Source organism: Streptopelia decaocto (genome assembly GCF_964273445.1).
Source record: "Streptopelia decaocto genome assembly, chromosome: 8".
NCBI classification, from domain to species: domain Eukaryota; kingdom Metazoa; phylum Chordata; class Aves; order Columbiformes; family Columbidae; genus Streptopelia; species Streptopelia decaocto.
The window spans coordinates 1,579,703-1,605,056 of NC_138662.1; the positions used below are offsets into that span (position 1 = coordinate 1,579,703).

The 25,354-nt window shown below is 42.7% G+C and overlaps 1 protein-coding gene across 3 annotated transcripts in view; it reads left to right on the forward strand.

The window, feature by feature from the left end:
• The window catches only part of HDAC11 (histone deacetylase 11), a 50,810-nt gene that overhangs the window by 5,006 nt on the left and 20,450 nt on the right, over nt 1-25,354 (forward strand). For 2 of the 3 annotated variants that reach the window (XM_082059897.1, XM_082059898.1), the window contains exons 1-3: nt 15,746-15,860; nt 17,152-17,300; nt 20,385-20,485. The exons of the other annotated variant lie outside the window; for it this stretch is intronic. In XM_082059897.1, the coding sequence (XP_081916023.1) occupies nt 15,859-15,860; nt 17,152-17,300; nt 20,385-20,485 (252 nt within the window). In that variant the 5' untranslated portion in view covers nt 15,746-15,858. Of the gene's footprint in view, nt 1-15,745; nt 15,861-17,151; nt 17,301-20,384; nt 20,486-25,354 lie in introns of those variants that run through there. 3 annotated transcript variants of the gene reach the window in all.

The following is a 25,354-nucleotide window of genomic DNA, read 5'->3' on the forward strand; positions in this document are numbered from 1 at the left end:
GTCCAGCACATGAAAAGGTACTTAAAAAGAGTCAACAGAGGAACAAAAATCATAAAATTGTTTTGTTTGGAAAAGACCTTTAAGATCATGAAGTCCAACCATTAACTTAACGCTGCCAAGTTCACCACTAACTCATGTCCCTAAGTGCCACATCTACAATGTCTTTTAAACCCCTCCAGGGATGGTGACTCCACCATTGCCCTGGGCAGCCTGTTCCAGGGCTTAACAATCCCTTTGGTAAAGTCATTTTTCCTCACATCTAATCTAAACCTCCTCTAAACCTCCTCTGGTGCAACTGGAGGCTGTTTCCTCTTGTCCTATCCCTTGTTACTTGGGAGAAGAGACCAACACCCACAAGGTGACAACTGGTGTCCCTTAGTGCTGGCAGAAGGCTCACGAAAGTTAGTAGTTCACAGATCATGGTATTTGCGCATGTGTTTAGAACCATCCATTATTTGAAAATTAAATGGAAGATCTTGCATATGTATTAATGTACACAGCAGTTAAGCTTGACTGGCAAAACTCATTAATTAGGTGTTGATCTTGTGGCTGGATGTGCATAGGAGAGGTTTCTGCCTCTGCATTATGGCTCCTGCCTACCTGCAGAGACCAAATTGTAAAAGGGGACATTACACTTCATTAGTTTAAAATAGACTTACAGAGTATATAAAACAACATTCCTCCTTCAATTATTTCTTTATCACTTTCTCTAGTAGTAGAGTTATCATGTTCAATTTACCGTATTAGACTTTTTGTGTCTTCATACATCTATTGAAGGTTTTATGAGAACATCCTCTCAGCCTTAAAACCATGCTCTACAGGCATAATGATGGATTGGTAGTAACTATAAAATTGAACACTTTGGTTATGCCTGCCAGTATTTTCCTTCCAAGAGAAGATGTTTGGCCAACAGAAGGCATAAATTTAGTCAATTTCCAAATTCAAGGCAGCCAGTTAATGGCAATAATGACGGAAAACTTAAAATTCCATCAAGGTTGATTTCCTTCAGGTTATTCAGAAGGAAGCACTCGTGTTTAGAAAATCAGTAAAATAAGGGCCAAGCTTGCCATTCTTTGCACAGTCTAATCTGCCAGGGATGTCACTGGGAGTTTTTGAATGTGATTGAGTCCCAAAAGAAGAATGTCTCTCTTTTTAAATCTCTGCTCCTATCACATAAATCCATTTGATATGCAAGACTTTCGCAGATGCTATAAAACCCCAAGGCCTTACCAAATTATTCAGGATGAGTCTGAAAACTTATGAAACAGTAACATCAGATAAAAATAAACCTTTTTCACTTCAGAGTTTATCTACCTTTCTAATGTAAATTTCTGGTTATTAAAAAGGTTATTTATAGCTGTCTGTTCAAACAGTTACATAAGGTGCTTTTGCCATGTGCCTTTCTACCCAGACAGAAATCATCGTAATGAGCTTTTCACTGAACAACTGAATGAACGCCTGAGTGACGAGAATTCACAACACAAGTAGCAAACAAACAGAAATCCCGGCCTTTGTTTCTGCTTTAAATACTTCAGGGAAATTCAGGAAAACACAGGAATCTGAAATCTTGAAAAGAATTAATACCATTTATAAACAGGCATGTGAATATGTTTAATGACTCCGTTAATAGTACTAAGGGAAGTGAATTGTCATCTTTTCAGAGTTACTTGGTTGCAAATTATGGTGTGTACACCTGAGAAATATTAAGTGCGCCATCAAGTACAATAATTCTGAGGCTTTTTAAACGTTTACACTGTTCTGCATTGGTTTGGTATTTTCTGTGCTTTAAACACCAACATGGCACAATTTATAACATTCCATCGCCTTTTCTATTTTTGCCATTCTGTCCCTGCAGTAGTTTTCTGGCCGCGCTGATCTCAGCACTGACATTGACCTCGAGCGCTTCTGTACCTACACAGCAAGAGTCAGACTTCTGCTGTGTTTCTCCATATAGCCTGGCAGCATATAGTATGCATTTCAACTGAAAAGTTCCATTTTTTTCATTCAAAATTCCTGTTCTTTCCATTTTAATATATACATAAGTACAACAAATTCAAACCTTGAAGAAACCTAACACAAATTGTGTTCTGTTTGTAGTGAGTCTTTCCAATGGAGATTTCACTTTGCTGCAGTAGAATTTTAGTAGAAAAAGCAGGAGGTGCTGCAATATGCAACAGAATATTACATACCACACGCATTGCACTGAAGTGAGCCCATTTCTATTTTGTCTTCTTTCAGGATCACTTGTCCAGGTGGGCCAAGTTACCTTGGGGAATGGAATTTTGAACATTGAAATAATATCTCATTCATGAAGCGCAAAACTTGTTTTCAATATGAATTTGAAACTGCAGGTTTGTAACAAAACAATGTTAAATACAGTGTCAGTGAGACGAGTTCACTGCAGGTACTGAGGCAGTGGACAGAGGTTTTAAAGATCTCTTGTTTTTTAAAAATACTTTCAGAATCCTGGCAAACCGGGATCCAGTCCCAGCTACACAGACACAGCTTCAGGAGAAAAAATTGTGCCCAGGGTAGGGCACAACAAGCAAAACTCAGGTCAGAGTTTTGCTGCTTATGGCCATCTCCACATGCAGACATCTTTCTCCTTTTTTGATTTTTGTTTCTGCTGCCTCTAACTCAGACTCTAGTCACGCACAAGCCTCATGCTTGCTTTTACCCTTTCTGTCCTGTATCTTATGCTGCCACTTTACCACTGGTCCAGCCTGCTTCACAGGTATTTAATTGTGTTTCACAGCTTGTCATTATCTCCATTTTGCAGTCGTGCAACTAAAACGCATGAAAAAAAATCTGACATCATGCTAGAAATTCCATTCTTAACATTCAATATCTCTGTGTAAAATACCAAGCGCTTTGCTGGTCTGCTCTGTGTTGGAGCTTCCTAGGTGGCCTGTATGATGTCTGGAAATGGGATATGGGTGAAATTTGGGGGCTGACGAGGACTTTCTTCAGACACGACAATAGCACTCTGCCTCGGCACTTGGAGATCGTGCAGCCACTGCACACGCGAAAATCTCCTGTGCAGGTGTGAGCACAGTAAATCTGACTGTACCGTCTGGGCCAACAAACATCTACATTGCCATGGTGGACATCTGGAGAAGAATTAGGATACGCTGAATGCTGCTCTACCCTGGCATGACCACTGGAAGTACAGTCTGATCCTGTTACCATGACCTTCACTGAGGTTTAAGTGCCTAATTTATCTTCGAGATTTAGTCTTAGTTTCTGAAGTTGGCGATCCAGGTGACTAAATGTGAGTGGGTACCTAATGATGCAGGTAGCATCCAATGGAACTTAAAGGACAGAATGCTCCCATTTTTTGTTAAACTTTAGCAGAATTTTCTCAGCATCACACATTAGGAATCTGTATCTGCCTTCAGGTGTTTAGTAAAATCTAACCTAAGGAAAGGAGTCTGCTTTGATTAGAACTTACATTGAAAGCTTTCGTAAGAAAAAGCACATTTCCCAAAGACCTTTATGGCTTCCTAGGAAAAGGCCTATTAGCTCAGTAACACAGGTTATTAAAATGCTGATAATTCAAATGCATTATTACACCTGTATACATTTTGTTCTCTCAAAATGTTCATGAATGAAAGAGGTTTATTTCAAAACACATGAATATTCATTAGTATTTTCTGTATTATTCTTCCAGCTCTTCTCTAGTACGAAGTTCAAACAAGAGGATTCGTACTTGGAAGACACCAATTAGAGTATTTTAAAGCTGCTGTGTAAATTACACACTTTTTAATATGCTGAAATATAATAGTTTAAAAAATAGCTCTAGATCTTCTGCTGGTGTTTATACAACATCTAAGTTTTTTAATACATCAGTTTTTATAACAGTAAGAGAACACTAAGAAACAGCCATTTTTTTGTGTGGCTTGGTGATGTTTCTTCTGAATACATTTTTTGCTTACAGAAATGTCCGCTACAGATACTGTAGCCAAGTGTTAGAGAAATGTGGGAAATTTTCTGATATCTAGAAAAAAACTAAATGACTTTGACAAGGAAGCACGTCCTGCCAACATGTCTACAGCTATAGTAGCCATCAGTTTTGTTAATTTGCTTCATCTTTTACTTTAGGCTTCTATTAGCTATGAATTCTCTACCTTGTCCTCTCTGGATCAAATACCTAAACAAGTTTTGACATCCCAAGGATATTCTGGCCAGGGCAATTTTAACAATTGCATAGGGGAAAAAATTCTTGAAGTACTGCTTGATAGCTCAATGATTCCGTAAGCAGCAAGTGGAACAGGTGTACAGAGCTGATAGTTCCTCTCTTTTAAATTGGCTTTGGTTTTCCCTTAAGTAACCTGTTTTTTCCACAAGTCCCAGAAAAGTCAGTGGAAATTGCAGGTGCTTGTATTCACAGAGTTTTTGGTGGTTGGTTTTTGGCTTTGTTTTTATTTCCTCTCCAGATTAGGGATAAATCACAAGCAATCCTGATTTTCGCTGTCACCACTGCTGTTCTTATGTAGTGCATTTAATTCATTAGGCTGTCAGTTTTCAATTCAGTAGGAGGTTAATATTAGTATGTCTCAAGGATCTGTACTGTAGTTAGTATTTAATACACCCATTAATTTTCCAGAAAGGCAGAAATGAGGGCTAGAACAAAGAAAAATGAGGTCAGCAGGATTTGCAGATGACAAAATTATTTAATGCAAGTCTTGGTAAAAGAAGGTTGTGATGAACTTCAGGGAAACTGGACTAGACAAATTGGCAGTCTGATGGTTGATGAAATTCAGACGTTGACAAATGCAGGGTAGAACACGTTAGAATGAAAAATCAGAGCTGCTTGTATGCCTGGCCCCGTTGTAACTTACTACTAACTGCTCAGGGAAAGAGAGCACCCAGCACAATTTAAAGCTCTTCTCAATGCCCAGCAGCACTTGCAGTCTAAATAAGGTGTTGTAATACGAAAAAATAGCATAGAAAAGACCCACAATATGGTGGAAAGTCTTAGTTCCAGTTTTACTTTAAACTTTCCAATAAGCTAGGGTCATTCCATCTCCCAGGAGATATGGCAGGAGAGGGCTGTGTCGCTAATCGTTCCTAAATCCACCTCCAGTTCTGGTTGGTTTCTGATGCAAGAGGCTGGAAGGCCATTGTTGTAACACCTGCTGGGTTGTGCAGGACTCTGTGGAGATCGTTTGCCTCCCTTTGCTTTTCATCACCAAGCTCAGTGCCAGCTGGTGGTGTTCTCTCCATTTATCAGGAGAAGATCTCTCTACAAGCTGGTATCACTCTACTCCTCTGGCTTTATGATCACCCTGAGGACACCAACATCAATCTTCTTTATTTCTCCTAACTAGCTGGCATCTTGATTACACCATTTTTTATGTTCTTGATGAATGTTTCCTCTTGAGATCCAGGAGGCACATTTGTATTCTCCTTTTTTTCCCCATTTGCTTTTCTTACTGGTTTTGGTTCCTTTTGAGTAAGTTCTCACTACCTCAGATCAGTTCTGTGCATAACAAGCATATTAATTGTGGGAGACAAAGAGCCATACAAGTTCATTAGCATTACACGTGCTGAGCTGAGAGCCAAAGTTAGTTACACTAGAAACAACAGTAATCCTACAAGACTTGATATTTTCGATAGATTAACTCTGCTCCAGTGTGAAAGTGCAATTTTAAACCCGTTCCCCAACGGAATTGCCAAACAGTCCTTTAGTTGTGGTGGTAACCCAGAACTGAAAACACAGAATGGTGTTTGTCAACAAGTTTTCATGCAATTTAAACATTTTTGTTCATTTTTAGTAACAGTGGACCAACAGTTTTTCTTACTTTTCCCAAGTAAGAGGTCTGCAATAAGTTCTGTGAAACACATTAATAGAATCAGAAGAATCGCCATATAGCTCAGTATTGGCTTATGACTGATCCCACACCCCTGGCCTTCAGCTTCAACACCCTTGGAAGCACAAAGAAGGTGCCTCCCCCAAGGTTTAGTCATTGTGACAGTTTAAATGAATCAAACATCCTGCAGCTGTCCAGCTGGGCTTCTATGGACAGTGGCTTTCAATTTGGGTTAGTTTTGCACTGCAGAGAGGGGAATATTGTATTTTATAAGGAGGGTAACCCATTCACCATTTAGTTTTGTTTTCTTTTCCTTGTTTAATCATGCAAACATTCAAATAACCCAGTAATAGCTTGCAAGAAGACAGGCTGTTACAAAACATACAGCAAGGTCAGATAAAAATATGCTAAAAATTACATTTTAAAAAACTCCCAAAACAACCACACTGAAACGTTAGGTAATACCAGAGTAGCATTACTTGATCAAACATAGTGTACCTCTTTTTGTCCACACGTCAGGTTGTGTAATCTTTAATTACTTCTTCAAAGAGTCTGGTATCTGGCCATTCAGCAGATCCCCTGCTCTGCTCAAGGGCACAGGAAGGATGGCACTGAGCTCTTTTGTTTTTTCCTCATTATTCAAGTGTGCGCCCTGAAGCTTTATCTACTGCACATGATTCAAACCATGCTCTAGAGGAGAATAATTTATTTCCTTTTCTGTCGCATCCACCCATCCAAGAGCCACCACTAGTAAACAGATCATGACATTTTTGCGAGCCAAAAGAGTTTTATTAGTCATAATTATAGGAGTAGTAGCATTAATAATACTAAATACACCAGTGGACAGCTGAGCGCAGATGCACAATTCACAAGTAACTACGCATTCAAAACAGCCTAGTTTAGGGCCATACTCAAGGATTTCTGACACTGAAATGTTTAGATTTTAGTTTTGTTAATTTTACGTATAAATGATTCTGTAATTCCAGTGTCAGGCACCCTCTAACCATGACAATATTAGTGAGCATCTGTGACAAGCTCCGGCCCTAATTAGTAAGAACTCGGTTTCACAGGCAAGGTTAATACCACTCTCAATGGGTAAAACCCAGTACCAATAAATTTCATTGCTTTGGTTCACCTTACTCAGCCATAACAGTTTTTGGCATACATGCAAAGTTGCAAATTCCCGGGGGCTGTGCAAAGTCCCGAATAGGAGATTTTGTCTCTGTCATAGTAGCCAATATAACCCAAAGACACATGGATTAAACAAACACAAATATTTTTAACTGAGGCACTAGAAAAGACCAGGCTGGCCTGGCAGAATTTACCTTGAAGTTAATCTTGTATTTCATAATCAATTAAGAGTTAAATGTGAGTGAGCAGCAAATGCTCTCCCAAGTGTCACTGATTAGAGAGAAGGGCTGAGCTGGCAGAAATAAGCCTGTGACACGCAGCAGGGAGATGAATCACCTTACCTGTTGTTTGGGTGATTTTTTCCCAGCTTTTCTGGCACTGAGAGAAATCAGAAAAGTTTCCACCCCCTCCTGCTGCTTTAAATCAGCACACACCCCGAATCAGGATGATATAAGCTGCAATTAATGCAGCACTAATACAAGAATTGATGTAATCACAGTAGCTTAATGAGAAGGGTGCTAATTACTGGTCATTGACATACCTCAGCTGATGAGCAGCTTATTCCTCTTCGAAATGAAGGGGGTTTATTATTATCATATGGTGCGATCAGCATGTCTTTGTCCAAATAACTTCCTGTGGAAGAAAAATAAGAAATGAGCTGCTCCTTCCACATTAAGAAGAGTTTTGCTGAGATAGTTGAAAACCATGGTTTTGTTTTGCTCTGATTGTGTCATTCAGATGGAAGATGGTGGGGAAAACACAAGAGGTCATCTTCTGAAATTCTCCCTCTCTGTGTGGACATTATGAAGGATCCCTGGCTCTGATACTTTCTAAAAAACAAGAATTTCTTACACTGAGATTGCATCAGGGTGCACTATCTTTGTTCCCATGTTACTTATCCTATCTTCTTATATATGCATATGTCTATGTAGATATCTCTTATGGTTCTGGTGGACAGCAGGGTGAGCATGAGCCAGCACTGGGCCCTTGTGGCCAGGAAGGCCAGTGGTACCTGGGGTGGGTTAGAAGGGGGTGGTCAGTAGGTCAGAGAGGTTCTCCTGCCCCTCTGCTCTGCCCTGGGGAGACCACACCTGGAATATTGTGTCCAGTTGTGGCCCCTCAGTTCCAGCAGGACAGGGAACTGCTGGAGAGAGTCCAGCGCAGCCACCAAGATGCTGAAGGGAGTGGAGCATCTCCCGTGTGAGGAAAGGCTGAGGGAGCTGGGGCTCTGGAGCTGGACAAGAGGACACTGAGGGGGGACTCATTCCTGGGGATCAAGATGGAAAGGGGGAGTGTCAGGAGGATGGAGCCAGGCTCTTCTGGTGACAACCAGTGACAGGACAAGGGGCAACGGGTCCAAACTGGAACACAGGAGGTTCCACTTAAATCTGAGAAGAAACTTGTTCCTGGTGAGGGTGGCAGAGCCTGGCCCAGGCTGCCCAGGGGGTTGTGGAGTCTCCTTCTGTGCAGACATTCCAACCCGCCTGGACACCTTCCTGTGTAACCTCATCTGGGTGTTCCTGCTCCATGGGGGGATTGCACTGGATGAGCTTTCCAGGGCCCTTCCAACCCCTGACATTCTGTGATTCTGTGATTCTTTACCAGTGGGAGTTTTTATTGCAATACAACTAAGAAATGTTACATTGTTTTACAGCAAATAAACATGGATCGCATCCCAGATGTGGGAGTGTGATGTGGTAATACAGGTCCCAATGAGACAAACCCCAGAGTCGTGCTGTAGCTGCACAGAGCCAACACAGGCTCTCCTTTGGCACTTTATTTTCTTCTTGATGAGGTTTATCTTCACTTCATAGATTTCTGCCTTCCTTAAGAGTTTTCTGGGTACAAAGCAAAGCAAGCACTGTTGCAGAATCCCTCTAATTTTTGTGGGTAGTATATGCATTTCTGCATCAGTAGTAATTAAATCAGTTTTTCAAAAATGACTGAAATATTGATTTAAAAATACCACAGGGAAGTTCTGCGGGGAATTCGATCATCATGACTTGAAGGAGGGTTCTTCACCGTTTAAAAATAAACACATATATGTACGCCACTTTTTGTTTTGTTTTTAGTGTTTCGTGTACTGGTTTAGTTCCTTCCTTCAATAACCAGTTTGGCTGAATGCAGTGGTGCGGGGCGCTTATCTCAGAAGCTGCTGTGACCTTATTCAACTACATTTTGCCGTATCTGTGTTGTTGCGATGGTTACATCATCGTCATTCAGCAGCTGAAACATCTGTTTGGTGATGCCAGACAGAAGGAGCTGGCTGGTACAGGCTGCCTGTGTGCTAAAACAAGCGATGCAAAACAGCGCTATTAATTCATGATGCCCAGTATTGTCTGAGTGCCAGTTACTGATAATTCACCTCTCACTTGTGCCATGATATCTGAGGACAAATAAAATGTCCAATGTAGTTACCACAAGACGTCCCTGTCTAAACGTGTAAACATCTCATGGTGCCGCTGCGAAATTTCAGCTGAAGGCCTTTGACTCTGAAGGAGCTTTTCTGAATAGCTCTGAGCTTATCAAACCCACAGAGCCTGGACTAAAGCCAGGATGTTTAGTCACGGCTCACACTGTTGTGGTTCCTTTGCTTTTCTTGGCTGTGCTCAGGTGAATATTGATATTGAAATTCCTTCAGGAGATCCCTTGTGGCATTGTTGTTGCAATTTATGAATCTAAAGCTAGCACACGAATATGAAAATATTGAAAAGGAAGAATGGATTTGGAAATATTTCAAGTATGTTTTGTGTCATGGCAATTTTTTTTTCAATGAGCCCCTGACTTCTCTTGGGACACCAAAGTGTTCCCAGTTGTTGCAAATGCTGATTTTCTGCTGGTAGCAGAAAACACACGCTCCTGGTGATGCTTTATGTGCTTGGCTTTAACCTGGAACAAAGGAATAGTTAAAGATAATTGTCCTCTATATTTAAACCAGATTTCTATATTAACTTACCTTTTTAGAGAAGATTCTTCCAAGGGAACTTGAACTTTCACGTGTGTGTTTCGCAGCATAAGCTTGAATGTCCTTCCTTATTGTACGGCCCTTTTTCTAATGAACGCTGCCATGCCAAGAGATGTGTCCTGTGTAAGGGACACATCAATGATTCTGATGAATCTTTTCTCATGGGGCTGTTGGACTGGACATTTTAGTTCCTTCCTAGCCTTTATCCCAGTGGGAATCCCCCTTTTTACTTCTCTCTTTAGACATATTCTGTAAAACTGCATTTCCTTTCCCACCTCTAATTTGATTAAGTACCAAGCCTAATTACTAGGAAATTGTCACAATTGTTCCATTGAAAACTGTAGCAATTGTTACCTTGTTAATGGGAAAGGTGCCTCAGGCCATCAGAAACAAAAAGATGTCCTGAAATCTGGGATTTCATCTTTTCCTGGTAGTATACTGAGTACCTGTGGTCTGAATGTATTTCTGTTGAATGTCCCTGGAAAACACAGGAAGATATTTGTGATTGACTTCGCTGCATTCTTGAGTATTATAAGCAGACTATCAGTTTTATTATCAAAGCACTTAAAAATCAGAACAGAGCAAATGTCAACTAAACATGCTCAGCTGAACATGCCAATTATTAGATGAAAACAGTTTTTTGTGAATCTGGTTGTTCTTAGGACTGAATATTATGAAAACTGTATGTGTTATATACACCCCTGTTTATTTTGAGAGGTAACAAAGTACTAGACTTCAGGTTGTCTCTGTAATTTGCAATGAATTTACAAAATTCTATACCATACATAAATATGCTTTGGGGGAATGGCTACAAATCAACTGGAGCACAAATCTGAGGTATTAGAGAGTGTGTTATTAATTAATTGTGTGTCTCTCCTGTGCTCGTGTTTACCTGGTTAAGAAGCACCTCTGGATGGACCTGCAAAATTAATCACTTCTTTGAAAACTCTTCTTGCTTCAGAAAACACCTCTTTGTACCCTACACCGTCTTCTCCATTTTGCCATTAACTTGCAGATATTTGCAGTGTTTGAGAGTAAATGAAGTCTTGTGGCTTCCTTCCCTGGTCATTGGCACAAGGCATTAAGCTGAGTCCCTCTAGTGAGTTTGAAAAGGCCATTTAAAGTCTGGTTTAGAGAAACCCTCGCTGGGATCTGTATAATCTGAATTCTGTTGCAATAGCCTACATGTCTCGTTCTGAAAATCACATGACACTGAAAGCACAAAGCAGCCGTTAGTGGTATCAAGCTCTATTGTTTTAAAAACTGAGGAATTCAGTGAGATGTAAGTCAGGGAGGGAGAAGGACTTGGGTTAATAAGAGTGAAGATCAGACTGTGAGGAGAATAATGATTTCCTTAGGAATATTCAGGCCTTGCATTTCCAGCTGCTCGGAGCAACAGCAAGGGAAGAAAACTGTACCAGTTTCTGAGCTCTAAAAAGCACAGACCTTTTCCTGCTCTGCTGGAGCACGGGAATCGATAATTTCACATTTTCTACACACCACGAGAGTAAAAGCCTGATCTCAGTCATGTCACCACAGGGCAGATCAAAGCCCTCAGGATCAAAGAGATTAAAGCAGCACAGGCTCTCAAAGTATTGTTTTCTGATTGAAAACCACTAATTAAAATTTCTGTAGAAGTTCATGTAATGAGTTACCATTAAACATTTTTACAGGAAAAGTCAGTCCCAATATAAATTAAAAAATCCCTTTTCTATATCCCTTTAACAGCGTTTCACCCCTGATTTTATCTGTAGCACATTTCTTCATGTTATATGTTTCAAAACCTCCAAGTCAAGGTAGTTTGAAGGGAAATTATTTGTGACGTGGCTCTTATTTCAGTCCTGAGTGTGTCTTGCCCTTTCAGGAAGGATATTTTGCACCTCACAAGTGAAACAAACCGAGCCAATTTGCACAGAGCTTTTTTCTCGATAGAGGACAGGCTGTGGTGACAAGAGCTTAGTGAGACTTTGGTGGTAGCTCAGCTGCCTCGGCATGGAGGAAGAGGAGGAGGAGGAGGAGAACAGCTGCTCGTGCCCGGCCTGACCAGACCTTCTGGGATTATTCCAACTCTCGCATCATTCCAGCCCCAGGCAGGAACTGGTAAATTTCTAGGAGGTTAAAATAATACCGTAAGTGGCATCAGCCCTTCATTTGTCATCATACAGTGAGGCAGGTGACCCAAAGCTTCCATCATTGATATAGATTATGGATGACTGGATCCATAGTCCCAGTGTTTATAGTATCATGAACTGCTGCTGCTGACTTTTGTCTCTAACTTCACTGTTTCTTGACATGGGAAAACCCTGATCATGTTTCACCATTAATCCTGTTTAAGTAATTTTGCCATCAGGGCACATCAGAACTAAGGAGTCATCTTCTGTTCTATGGGAGGTTGAGATGCTGGTGAAGGGCTTTTGCCAAATTCCCTCATTCCCCTAGAGAATGAACAGTGCAACAAATTACTTGAACAGATTTAATAAACTGGCACAATGACGGGCAGGCCGGACCAGCCCATCTCTTTCACATGGGACATCAGTCAGCCTTGTTTTTCTGCTTGCTAAGAATTGGTTTTGCCAGCAATTCAGACTCAGGGACCCATTGTCAAATGGATCTGCACAAGTGGATCCCGAATTTTAAAGAGACCAGTCACACAGCCTGAACTAGAGCTCCCCGAAGGACAGGGCTGTTATCAGAACCAATGTCGAACTGGAGCAAACTCTCTCCTTGGGAGGCAGCCTGTCCTCCCAGATGTGCTTTTGGTGATTTTCAACACGAGACAAATGATCTCCTGGATGACGAAGAGCACGTTAAACAGGCCAGACCTTGAGAGCTAATAGGCTGCTGGTTATTTATGATAACAACAACATGCCTGTGCTTTCAAGTGTGCAGCAATTAATGAACTCCCTTCCCACAGGACCTGGTGTTATCCATAACGTTGTCAAAACCATTCAAGTTGCACTTTGTCTCAACAGAAGCAAAGTGGTATAAGGAGAAAACATTTCCTTTGTCTTGGGAAAACAGAGCTATCGCTTGACAAACGATGTCAGTACTGCACAAGCTGGGCTGTAATTCATCTGTTTTCTCACTTGTATGGTGTATTTGGGGCCTAATTTTGAAGGATTCCCAGAAGTGTGGAGAAGACTGGGTTCTGCATGGTCTGTAACTAATTTCTGCTTGTTATGTGTGCTTTTATCCTAAGAGACTCAGGTCATCTCCCCATATTTGCTGCTGACTCATGCTTGTTGCCCTGCTTTTCAAATCTGCAAAGAGACGATTAGAACTCACTGAAACAGGTACGTGCCTTGATCGTATTTGTTATTCTGCTGGAGAGAAAAAGAATCGTATCCCAGCAAGAGTGCTTGGGCCTCGGTCTGACCACGTGCAGTGGTTATCGGGTGCCTCCAAGAGAACCCGTCGCTGCTGCTCACGCTGAAAAGGTGTTTTTGGGGTCTGGGCGGAACAAAATAGTGAATAAGGAAACTTCCCATTTGGAGAAGTGTGGGTCATAGTTTAGATGGGAATGACTAACGGGAAAGTGCATACGAAAACCAATTTACAACAAATATGCAAACTATGCTGCAGGTTTATTTTTAATATAAGTTTAAAGCTAACTGAAATGAAAATGAAGTAACAACATGTTATATTTGTATCTAGTTAACCAAACAGTCGCTAATTAAGCACCAAGCATTAAGCAGTCAGGAAGAAGGAATAAAAAGCAGATATGCTGAACTAACACTGAGGAAAGTGCACAAAGGGCCAGAAGAATAAGAAATGTTAATTAAAAGATAATGTCAAATGGATAGAATGTTTTCTTGGGATAAGTGTCTCCTGCTGCTAAATAAATACCAAGGTAAAGTCCAGGCATCCATCAAAACTGAATGCCAAGCCAAAGCCAGCATATTTTAAGAGGAAAGACATTTATCTGGAACTCTCATAAACAGACATTATTCCTCACAAGGAAGTTTATCCTTGGTTTGATAGATACCACTGCTATTGAGGGACCATTTTTAATGATGGTATTATCGATTTAGCTTTACAGCTGCATAAGAAACGTTTTTTTTATATATATTCAAGCAGAATTAGTAAAGTACACTTAGAACTTGCCTTTTGATTGAAACTAGCTTATTTTTCTTGTGTGTCTGACATTAGGGATGATGTTCCTGGGCTGAACCTCAGCCTGACAAAAGCCGTGAGAGTTCTGCTGCTCAGTTACATGACATCACTATTTCTCCTGTGTTTGCCTCATTCTGCTGCTCACCTGCCATGTCTTTTCACCTAGTGGTATCTCATTAATTTTATTTTATAATGAGAATCATATTTTCCTATCCAAACATACTGTTTGTGTGCAATCGCTTCGAGGCCCTTGATAGAAAATCGCGTCCGACACACAGTGGGGGTTGGATGTTTTAACAGCACCCTGCGGGCCCACCCATGACCCGGCTCCGTTACCAACCGGCTCTGCAGCCGCCCCCGGCCCCTCCTGTGCGGCGATGAGAACGACGCACACCAGGGCGCAAAGATGCACACACACGCAGAGATCTCGTTAGCAGCGAGAGCAGAGCCGGGCACAGCAGAGAGCTGGGCTGGGCTGAGGCCCTCTTTATTAGCCATTGACAATTTATAGGATTTACAGACACAGGCCTGGAATAAGATGTTAGACAAGATGTTTTTCCAATAATCGTTATTAAAAACACACCACACTCATGTTATGTTTGTTTCAGTTACGTTCCCACTCATTCACAGACCAGGCCCAAGGACATTCACACATCCCATGTGTATACACATACGCAAGAAGAGCCAGGGGCCATGAATGCATTGCAAAGAGCAAGTTGTATTTTAGTTATGTCTCTACTGGGGGATCTCCAAAGTGGCACCTGAGCTCCCAGGCAGAGGTGACACCAGCGGGGACACAGCTGCTGGTCAGTTCAGCCCTGTTAAGATCACCGGGCCTGCTGAGCTCGCCTGTGTTTCACGGCTTCAGGCAGGTGCAGCCTCCCGCTCTTTCTCACAACAAAGCAGGAATCTCAGCCATAGTGATAAGGTGCCTGGAGTTTCTCACAGGCCTGTGTTATCCAACACAGAGGTTCTACTCATCAAGCACACAAGGTCAGTAAAACAATCAGTGTGATGCGTGTGCTTTTTCTACAGACAGCTACATGTCACTTGAGCGTGTTTACATTTAACCAACCTCCCCGCCAAATCTTCCGCTACATTCCCATGCACCATGCACTTGGGGGCTGTCATCCAGCCGTGATACCATTCTCACGGGTCTGAGCTATCATTCAATTATGAGAAACGTACTTCAGCACAATCTGGCCAAGGCTCTTTATATTTTGCTATGATCCAATTATGTTAGTACTATAACTTCTACTATAAACTTGTTGGGGGTGAGGGTGGCAGAGCCTGGCCCAGGCTGCCCAGGGGGTTGTGGAGTCTCCTTCTGTGCAGACATTCCAACCCGCCTGGACACCTTCCTGTGTAACCTCATCTGGGTGTTCCTGCTCCATGGGGGGATTGACCTGGATGAGCTTTCCAGGGCCCTTCCAGTCCCTGACTGGGATTCTGTGATGCTATTTATTTGACCGTCCAGACGGTCATGTTAGTATTGATCTTCCTTATCATCCAGGTGGCGCAACCACGCATCTTGCTTCCTCACGTCTTTGCTTCCCCACACTCCTGTCCCCCGCGGATCCCGCACGTCACATCACGTCACACTGTCCCAGAGCGGCGACAGCTCTGCCCGGGCCGCCCGCGGGTGACAGCGGCCCCGCGCCGCCGGCCTCCCCTGCCCCGGGCCAGGCCCGAGTGGGGCCGGGCAGCCCCGCCCCGGCGCTCCCGGCCCCGCCCGCTCCTCGGTGTCTCCGCCCGCGGCGGGCGGGGCTGCGGGTGCCGTCCCGGGGGCGCCGCGGTCCGTGCGCGGCCTGGCCCGCTCCCGCGGGCGGCGGGGGGATGTGAGTACCCACGGGGGGGGCCTGAGGCGGCGGGAGGGCCGGCGGGCGGAGGCCGCCCCGGCTCCGGGACCGCCCCTGCCCGCAAGGTGCGCCCGGGGGGCGGCCTGGGGCTGCGGCAGCGCCGCTTCGCCCGCTCGGCGCCAGCCCTGGCAGGTGGGAGGTTTCGGGCGCCGGGGTCCGGGCCGTCCCCGGTGTGAGGTGTCCGCGGTGAGCGGGGCGGGAGCGCACGGGGAGGCCGCGGGAGTCCCCCCTGCCGCCCCGCGGTGCCAGGCCCTGCGGCGGGAGAGCAGCGCGGCCCGTGTGACAGGGGCCGCCTGTTGTCGCGGGGGGAGCCCGGGCGCTGTCCCTGCGGGGGGCGCAGGCTCTGCTGAAAAACATCCATTGTCTGCCTGTTTGCTTTTTTGTTTTGTTTCAACTGGATTTCGAAAGGGTATTTTTGATCATATTTAGGTTGGAAATAAGGGGTTTTCTGTTTCGGTATTCACCTGACAGTGGGCCGTTCTGTCCTGCGCAGTAAGTTGCAAAAAGCCCTTTGCAAAGTTCAGCTGAATTTCGGGGAGCAGGAGAGGTCCCAGCGTGACTTGGGGTTGCAGAATCCAAGAATTTGGAAGGGGGGTAAAGGAAAGTGTTGGTTAGGGGTCACAGGTGTGAGATCTCAAGCTGGGCTATGTCCTGTGGTTGTAATGCTGCACAGACACAAACCCAAGCCTCTCTGCTTTTGCTGAGCTGGTCACGAATTAATCTGTTGCGCCTGGGAAGGGATCCTAGACATCCTTCCACCGTTGTGTTAGAAGCATTGTGTGTAGGGACAGTGTGCTTTGTTTTTTTCAATTGTGTTTTAGTACAGACTTTGAACTGTGAGTCCTCTAACGTGTTTGTTGAAGGTTATGCTGTCTGTAAAACCAGGTGCACCTTCTAAGGTAGAGGTGCTGCTTGACAAGCTTGGAAAGGGAAGAGAAGTAAATGTTTCCGTTCATTAATGTCTGCAGTGAACTTTGTGTGCATAATTCATATACATTCTTCAGGTTTTTTTCCCAATTACTGGTTTGTGCAGGAGTTTGACTGTACTGATGGGAAGTCAGAGGTGTTGCTCTCCCTGACCCTACTGCTGAAGAGCAGTTAAACAGCCAAGTTTTCCTTCAGTAACCACGGGAAACTGCGTTATCAGGAACCATAGTGTAAACTTGGTTTTAATATGGACTCTAATTTATAATTTGAGATTTTAATAAAAGCATTCAACTTCGTAAATGGCTGCTAAAAATGGTGACGAGTTTGTTTTTTGCCTTTGAAGGCCTCACAGAACCGCGCTGTACGAGGACCCCCCGGCAGCATGCTGGCCTATCGTATATTCTCCAGACTACAACATCACATTCGTGGGACTTGAGAAACTGCATCCATTCGATGCAGGGAAATGGGGAAAAGTAATCAATTTCTTGAAAGGTAAAACAACAGAAGGTACCTCTTAAACCAACATTTGCACTAAAGCTAATGGAAGTGATGTAGTTAGTGTAGACTCATATTAACAATTGCAAATATAATAGTGACTGTACATCTTCATTGCTCACTGTGTAGATGTAAGCGACACTCTTTAATCATATTTGGAGTACTTCAGTATTTTTATATATTTGCAGATTTAAATCTTAGCAAGTTCAGATGACTGTAGGATTTCTGAGGTGAGTTGGATGCTGTGTATAACACATTGTTGAACATCTTGCCTGTGAAATATTTAAAAGATGAAATTGCAGTGTTAGAGCAAACATCCTACACTAGAGCTTTTTAATACAAAGGTTTGTTTCACAGTCCTTTTGAAAATGTATATTCTAGCCCGCTCCGCTAAATACACCCACAGTTTTGGTCTCGGCTCAGTTGTGGTGTCTGTGCAGAGTGAAACTCAGGAAATACGATTGAAATTTCAAGCTCATTAAATGGTTTGCTCTGCCTGGAGGTGTGAATAATACTAGTTAGAGTAACTAGTTTGACTCATTTCAGTGTGGCCCAAAACTATGAGTAAAAGGGAGTGAGGAGAAGCATGAGCATAGCAGTGTCTTAAACCATCTTAAGTATTTCTTGTCTTCGCAATTTGAATGGAAGCTTGAAGTGAGCAGAATTTCCTTGCTTGGCCTTTCTAGGAAACATTCCTGTTGGGTATTTGCGAACTGTTTCCACCCCTGTTTCCACCAGGATTTTGATGTCCAGCATGGCTCAAGTCGGGTGCAGAATACTGGAGCCTTGTGCTGTGTTTTGGTACTCAACGGATTTTTGAGGATTCCAACACTTTCAGTTCTAGATTAGTGTACGAGAACAATATTTCCTTCCAGTTTCCTCTTGAGGATAGCTGCTGGTTGTGGTTCCAGTTGCTTCTTTTGAAGGCCGAGCTTGAATCTAAAACAGAACCCAGGCTTCAGTTTTGTAGCGGTGAATGGAAAATCCTTCCAGTGTTAGCAAGCTTGCAGACGGTTTAGCTTGCAAGACCTGAATTACGGTTTGGGAGTGCTGTGTTTGGCTTCCTGAGCTTTGTGCTTCCATTGCTACATCTGGTGTAAGGAGAACTGGCACATTCCTTGTGGCTTTGGTAACTACAGGTGTTAATGATCGCCTTGCTGTGGTGTGTAGCTTAGTTACTCTACTGCAGCTGCAGGCAGCCTGCTGGCAAAAGGCACTTTTCAGGCTGAAAGATCAGCGCAGCTTCTATAAATCCATTCTTTATCAACTTCATGATGTTATTATGATAGTGTTTGGGAAGAGCTGTGAGAGATGCCTCTGGTGACAGGTGGAACTTTTTGCTATGGTGCTCATTATTGCTCTTTAAATAAAGTGGAAGGTACAGGCAGAAGTACATTAAGGAAATATGAATGTAAGAACCAAGGTTAGCATCAGGGCCTGTAAAATCTTGGTATCTCTCTCTCTAAAGTTTTAAGGTGTTTGTGTGGTTTTTTTAAACTTCTGCTCTTGCCGAGACAAAGGTTGTCCAAGGGCCAGGCCTCTTGCGCTTATATGCTCCTAATGATTCCTTCAGCTGATGATCTTTTGCAGTTAAGTGTTGGCCTTCCGACTTTAGGCTGCCTTGTATTCATTTAACCAGGTTTAAACTCCCCTTCTAGTAATTGAGTTTTGGCTCTTCCCTTAAATAATTGCCCTAGATCTCATGACTTTTTTCTTAATTAATCAAAACCTTTGCCTTTCTCCTCCTTCTTCATGTAAAGTCTTTTCCTCTAGTTTTTTTTTTTTCTCTGTCAAGTGTCCACTCTTTACTCTCAGTCTTTCACAGAAAATTAGTTTTTCCAGTCACTTCAACTCTCCTTGCTTTGCAAAGCAGAAAGAAGCCATGGGATACCCGCGGGTACTCCTGGTGTTCTCTGTCTCTGTAGCCACTCCTGGCAGCAGCTGATCTCCACTGCTCCCTGTCATCTTCTAGAATATCACCACTGAAAATCCTGCACTTACCTTCCTCCTCTTCCAGCTGACACTGTTAGCAGCTTGGCTTTCTGTCCGACACACAAATGAATGAAACGTTCCTCGGGCCTCAGTCAGGAGAAGCACAAGCTTGCCAAGACAAATGTTGTTGCAGGTGCTGTTCTTGTATAACACTTCAGAACGAAATATCTCACATTTGTGAGTTGTTTTCTTCCACCTCCAAGTATATATTGAAGAAAAGGTAACTGTCTTAGAAGACTGCAGCTGTGCAGCAGTTAAATAGCAAAATTTATCTGGGAAGATCAGCTCAGTGCCTTATATTTGTTGTTTATAGTGATCATATGCAAAGCAGTGTTGTTTATTTGCACTGCTCGGCTTTTTTAGTTGATCCTAACTTGAAGTTCTTGGCAAATATATCCAGATATATCCAGATTTGCATTCAAACATATTGTCTTTGATCACTTTCTGAAACCTTGGAGTGATATTTTGTAACTTGTTTTTAAAAGAGTAGGTTTTTAAATAAACTATCTTTTGGTTTCTAAGGGGAAGATTTAGTAGCTGGTCACTGGTATTTCTTGAAATTAAATCGAGGTGGGGTGTGACAAATATCCTAATCAAGTGTTACCATTCAGTTCCATGAGCATCAAAGCAGTTATTTTGTTTAAAATTTTTTTGTTGCTCTCCCCTGATTTAAGGAATTAAATACCAGTAGCAAATGTGGAATTTCTTAAAGCATGTTAAAGAGTGGTGAATATGTGATGGTATGAGCACAGAGGCTTCCTCAGTATATCAAGCCCTAGACTGTAAGGATTGTTTTGTGTCTGTCCATCCTCCATCACTACCCGTCTTTTCTTTCAGTTTAAACAAGAAGGTACCATGATTACACAACTTTCTGTAAACAATATTTATGATATACACACTACCTTAATAGCTTATGTGTACAGAAGGTATGTATTCGGAAAATTTGCAAGCACTGAGTAAACAGAAGTTCTTTCAGTGGTTTACAGATGAAGTTATTATATTAAGGTCCAAGTAGCTGCTTTGGTGGGGGGAATATGGAAAGTTAAGCGATGGAATACAATGCCAATTCTTATTTTTCTCCTGTTTCAGAAGAAAAACTAATTGCAGATGACTTGATTGTGCAGGCACGGGAAGCTACTGATGAAGATCTCTTGGTTGTTCACACAAGGCGCTACCTTAATAAATTGAAGGTGCTGTACTTATTAATGTGTTTTTCAAGCAAAGTGTCTAGAATTAGTGTCAAGGGCAACAGATATCCTACTAGATTTGTTATAGAATCAACTTTTACAGGTTGTAGGATGATACATTTTTAATTCAATGTTGTCATTGAGAATACTGAAAGAAAAACACAGAAATAGTAGGGAGTTCACACTGTAGAGGGGTTGGAGTGGAAAGAGGGTCTGCCGCTTTATATAAGTGACCTGAAATATTTTAGCAAAGTTAAATGAACATAAGGAATCTTCAAAAGGGTAAGTTTGATTTACTCTAGTAAAATATGGTTCTCAAATTGAAAATACATTGGGGAGCACCAAAATGGAGTACTTTATTGGATGCTTTTTAATGCAAGGATTGCTTTATGAGCACAGGTGACATTGCTTTGATTTTGCACCTCTTCACTTGGAGGGCAGAGAAGGGATTTGCATGAGAAATAATCTTCCATTTCATAATTCAAAAGAAGTTATTTTGAGTCATCTTTGCCCTTCCACAGTGCAAGAGTCCTTGTGTTGCTATTTCTGGAATGTTTTACTTTTCTGTGTAAGGGATCTGTTATTTGCGTGAACCTTCTCTCTTGCTGCTTTTCCAAGTTCTCCTACACTTCTTCGTTCTGTGCTATAAAGTTACATGCAATTTTATACATCATTAGATTTGATCTTCTTGCAGCTATTCTTGATAGTGAGCTTTCAATTCCATAGAACCACCCACTTCTTCTTGCTGAATCACTTCTTTGCAGCAGGGTGTGATTTGCATAGCTCAGTTTGCTCTACCATAATAATATTTTTAGTATCTACAGGATGACTTCACGGGGAATTGTCTGTATAACTTGTGTCTGGGTGTTCAAAACCGGTCCTGTCCTGTGCATTCAGATGTGATTAACTGTGTATCTCTCACAGAATCCCAGAATGTCAGGGATGGGAAGGGACCTGGAAAGCTCATCCAGTGCAATCCCCCCACGGAGCAGGAACACCCAGATGAGGTTACACAGGAAGGTGTCCAGGCGGGTTGGAATGTCTGCACAGAAGGAGACTCCACAACCTCCCTGGGCAGCCTGGGCCAGGCTCTGCCACCCTCACCAGGAACAAGTTTCGTCTCATCTTTAAGTGGAACCTCTTGTGTTCCAGTTTGCACCCATTGCCCCTTGTCCTGTCATTGGTTGTCACCAAGAAGAGCCTGGCTCCATCCTTCTGACACTCCCCCTTTCCATATTGATCCCCAGGAATGAGTCCCCCCTCAGTCTCCTCTTGTCCAGCTCCAGAGCCCCAGCTCCCTCAGCCTTTCCTCACACGGGAGATGCTCCACTCCCTGCAGCATCTTGGTGGCTGCGCTGGACTCTCTCCAGCAGTTCCCTGTCCTGCTGGAACTGAGGGGCCACAACTGGACACAATATTCCAGGTGTGGTCTCCCCAGGGCAGAGCAGAGGGGCAGGAGAACCTCTCTGACCTACTGACCACCCCCTTCGAACCCACCCCAGGTACCATTGGCTTCCTGGCCACAAGGGCCCAGTGCTGGCTCATGGTCACCCTGCTGTCCTCAGGACCCCCAGGTCCCTTTCCCCTACGCTCCTCTCTAATAGGTCATTCCCCAACTTACACTGGAACCTGGGGTTGTTCCTGCCCAGATTCAAGACTCTACAGTTGCCCTTGTTCTATTTCATTAAATTTTTCCCTGCCCAGCTCTCCGCCTGTCCAGGTCTCTGATGGCAGCACAGCTTCCAGTGTCAGCCACTCCTCCCAGCTTGGTGTCATCAGCAAACTTGCTGACAGTCACTCTATTCCCTCATCCAAATCATTGATGAATATATTGAATAACACCGGCCCCAGCACTGCCCCCTGAGGCACTGCACTGGATACAGGCCTCAACTGGACTCTGCCCCATTGACCACAACTCTCTGGCTTCTCCCTTCAGCCAGTTTGCAGTCACCTCACTACCCGGTCATCATTCCCCTTTTCTTGAGAGAATGTTTGTGGCAGTCATAGAAACTGGAAGATGTTGTATTGGTTATGCCAGCAAATTCCTGCCAAGCAGGGAAAAGTGCTTAGTTGCAAATCAAAGATAACATGGCTACATGTAAGGCCCTGGGTATCCTCTGTATGGCCTTATCCAAGGTTTGCTGTGCTATTTTTTTTTTTTTGTAAATCCAGACAAATACAGGTCTACCAATACATTGTTTTATGCCAGATCAGCTCTGGAGACTGCAGAGGTGCTTGTGTTTCTGGGAGTGCCTGAGTCTCTCAGAATGGTGGATCGCTTGAGTATTCTTCATTTAAAATTTGGGCCTGGACTTGGTAGGAAATTCCATAGAGTGGTAAGAAGAGGCGGTGGTCGGTGTCATAGCAGCAGCTGAAGAACATGGCTGGGGGTTGACTGAAGAGAAACAAAATGGTATGTGCAAAAAGAGATGTGGAAATCTGTTCTGCGTTGGAAGGAACAGTCTCTGTTTCCCTGCTTTAGTCCTTAAAACAAAATTCGACCTTTTGAATTGAGGTGATTCCACCTCAGATATTTCTTTGAAGAATTTAGGTCTCTAAGGTAGTGACTGGACTTTGGATCATTTGTTTGCAGTACTTTTCCACTTACTGCCTTTTTCTGGTGTTACATAAAATAATGAGCTTCCTGCATAGCAGCATTCCGAAATTTTGGAAGGAGACAGGCACTGCGGTTAAAGCGACTGCCAGACCTGGAGCCTTTCATTGAACCATTTGTATCTGTGAGAGGTTCTGTGATAACACGTGAGCGAATGCTGAAATGCAAATGTGAGGATAATGCTTGTGCGTCCGTGAACTTCTGTAGGTGCCCGTTTCATCCGAACCCAAAGCACGGGTTTCCAGCTGCCGAGTCACCTGTGGTCGCACACACAGCTGGAAACCTGTGGTTTGGGTTGGATGAGATGGGCACCTACAGAGGTGCTTAAGATTCCCCGTCTTGTTCCTCAGTTCATGCAGTTCTTGTGCTTTCACCCCTTGTCTCTGCATTTTGCTTTTACTTGCTCAGCTTTTGCAGACTTCATCGGTGAAAAACTGAGTGGATTTTGCTGTAGAATGTTCATTTAAAAGGTCATGAGAGCAGATACATAAATTTGATCCTCTTCACGTAAATTTTCACTTAATTGTTGATGTGTCAGGTAAAGATGTGTAGGAATGTAAAAAATATGTTATTTTAAAGGTGATGATAATTGAATATACTTGGAAAGAGCACTGAACAAGAAGACTTGGGCTCAGGGAACAAGGCGTGACAGGTTTCAGTATCTCCACCCCTGCACGGATGCTATAGGGTGTTCTTTGCAGCTACAACAACTGTTAGGCCTCTCAGAGGAAAGGATCAGGTGGCATTTGGTTTACAGTCTTGTCCTTTCTTTAATATTTCCAACTTACTGGTTAGGAGACTGATGCACCAAGATGATTTTTTGGCTGGTTGGTTTTCTGGGGTGTGTCATTTGGTTATCACCAGTTTCCACCAGTGCAATATCTTATTCCTGATCATAATAGTGTGTTTGTTTCTTGACCTAGAAACTTTTGTGAAAATTGCAAGCTTCTTGCAGTACTTTATGATTTTATCTATGTTAATTCAAGCTAAGAACAGAATTTCTTTATCTACTGAAGGTGGACCTGAAGAGCTTTGTCCCAGGCAAGTTTCTAATTATAAATCATTTTAGTTGTTTGATGTTTGATTTGTAAGTCCATGAATTTTCCCTTCAAGATGGGACTGGCTACAGGCACTTATCAATGAGATTTAAACACAGTTTAAATTTAGATATTAAAGAACAAAATTTACTTTATTTTTTAATTTGATGTGTTGTTGGTTGTTTTAAAATGCTGGAATGCAATGAATGCATAACATAAAAGGCGGGACATTGGAGGTTGGTTTTGATCAGTAATGCATTAATTGAGGATGTATCGACATAAAAACAACTGCTTCAGCTTTATCTTCCTAATATAGGTTTTTCAATGTAACTTTGAGTCCTTGAATACTAATAATTTGAAATATTTATCAAGTCATTTAACCTTACTGAGAAGTTTTTATAGTTAAGGAACTCAATTTAGTAGTGATAATATTTTGTAAGTGAAGTCCTTGCAAGAACATTCCCATTAAATGTGTATGTTATAGAGTTTGGGCTTAATCAAGGAAAAGCGACTGTGTTACAAGATAATTAAAGCGCTTTGTTGATGGTGGAGAGCTGACAGTATGGCAATAGAATATCGTCTTAGAAATATAGAAGTTGTGAGAGCTTAAAAGGAGGTGTTGGCAAACTGTATTTAGTACTGAAGAGCAGTGAGTGATGCTGCCCCTGCATCCCACCCCGCGGTGCTCCGGGTTCCCAGCACTGGGAACTGGGAAGCTGAAGTCTTTGCTGAATATCGGAGGACCCTGAAGTCGGGGTGTGCTTGTCTGTGGTTCCCATTGACCGCTTGTACGTCCCGTCGTGTGTGAACGGAGTGGACAGTGGTCAGGCAGTAGATTTACTAAGTCTGCTCAGATTTCCTGATGTTGGAGAGAATGGGATCTGTTCACAATCTTTGTACAGGGTGTCAAACCCGCAATTCTCAGTACCAGAATGTTTCCATACTGGATGAAGAGGTAAATTATTGCTTGTGACTCATGCTTTGAAATATATTTAGGAGTGTTATCACTGGCAGCCATGTTAGTAGAAGTTCTTTGAAGTGATCTATATGTTTGCAAAAAAAAGCATTTACATATTGCAAATATTTTGTGTTCTAACCTTCAAATCATATTCTTGTTGATATGACTTTTGAACAGAATGTTTCCTTGAAACATTTTCCAGAAGTGTTCAATATGCTAAATATATTTTAATCAGTTCTCCATGCTGAAAATTTCCACTGTGT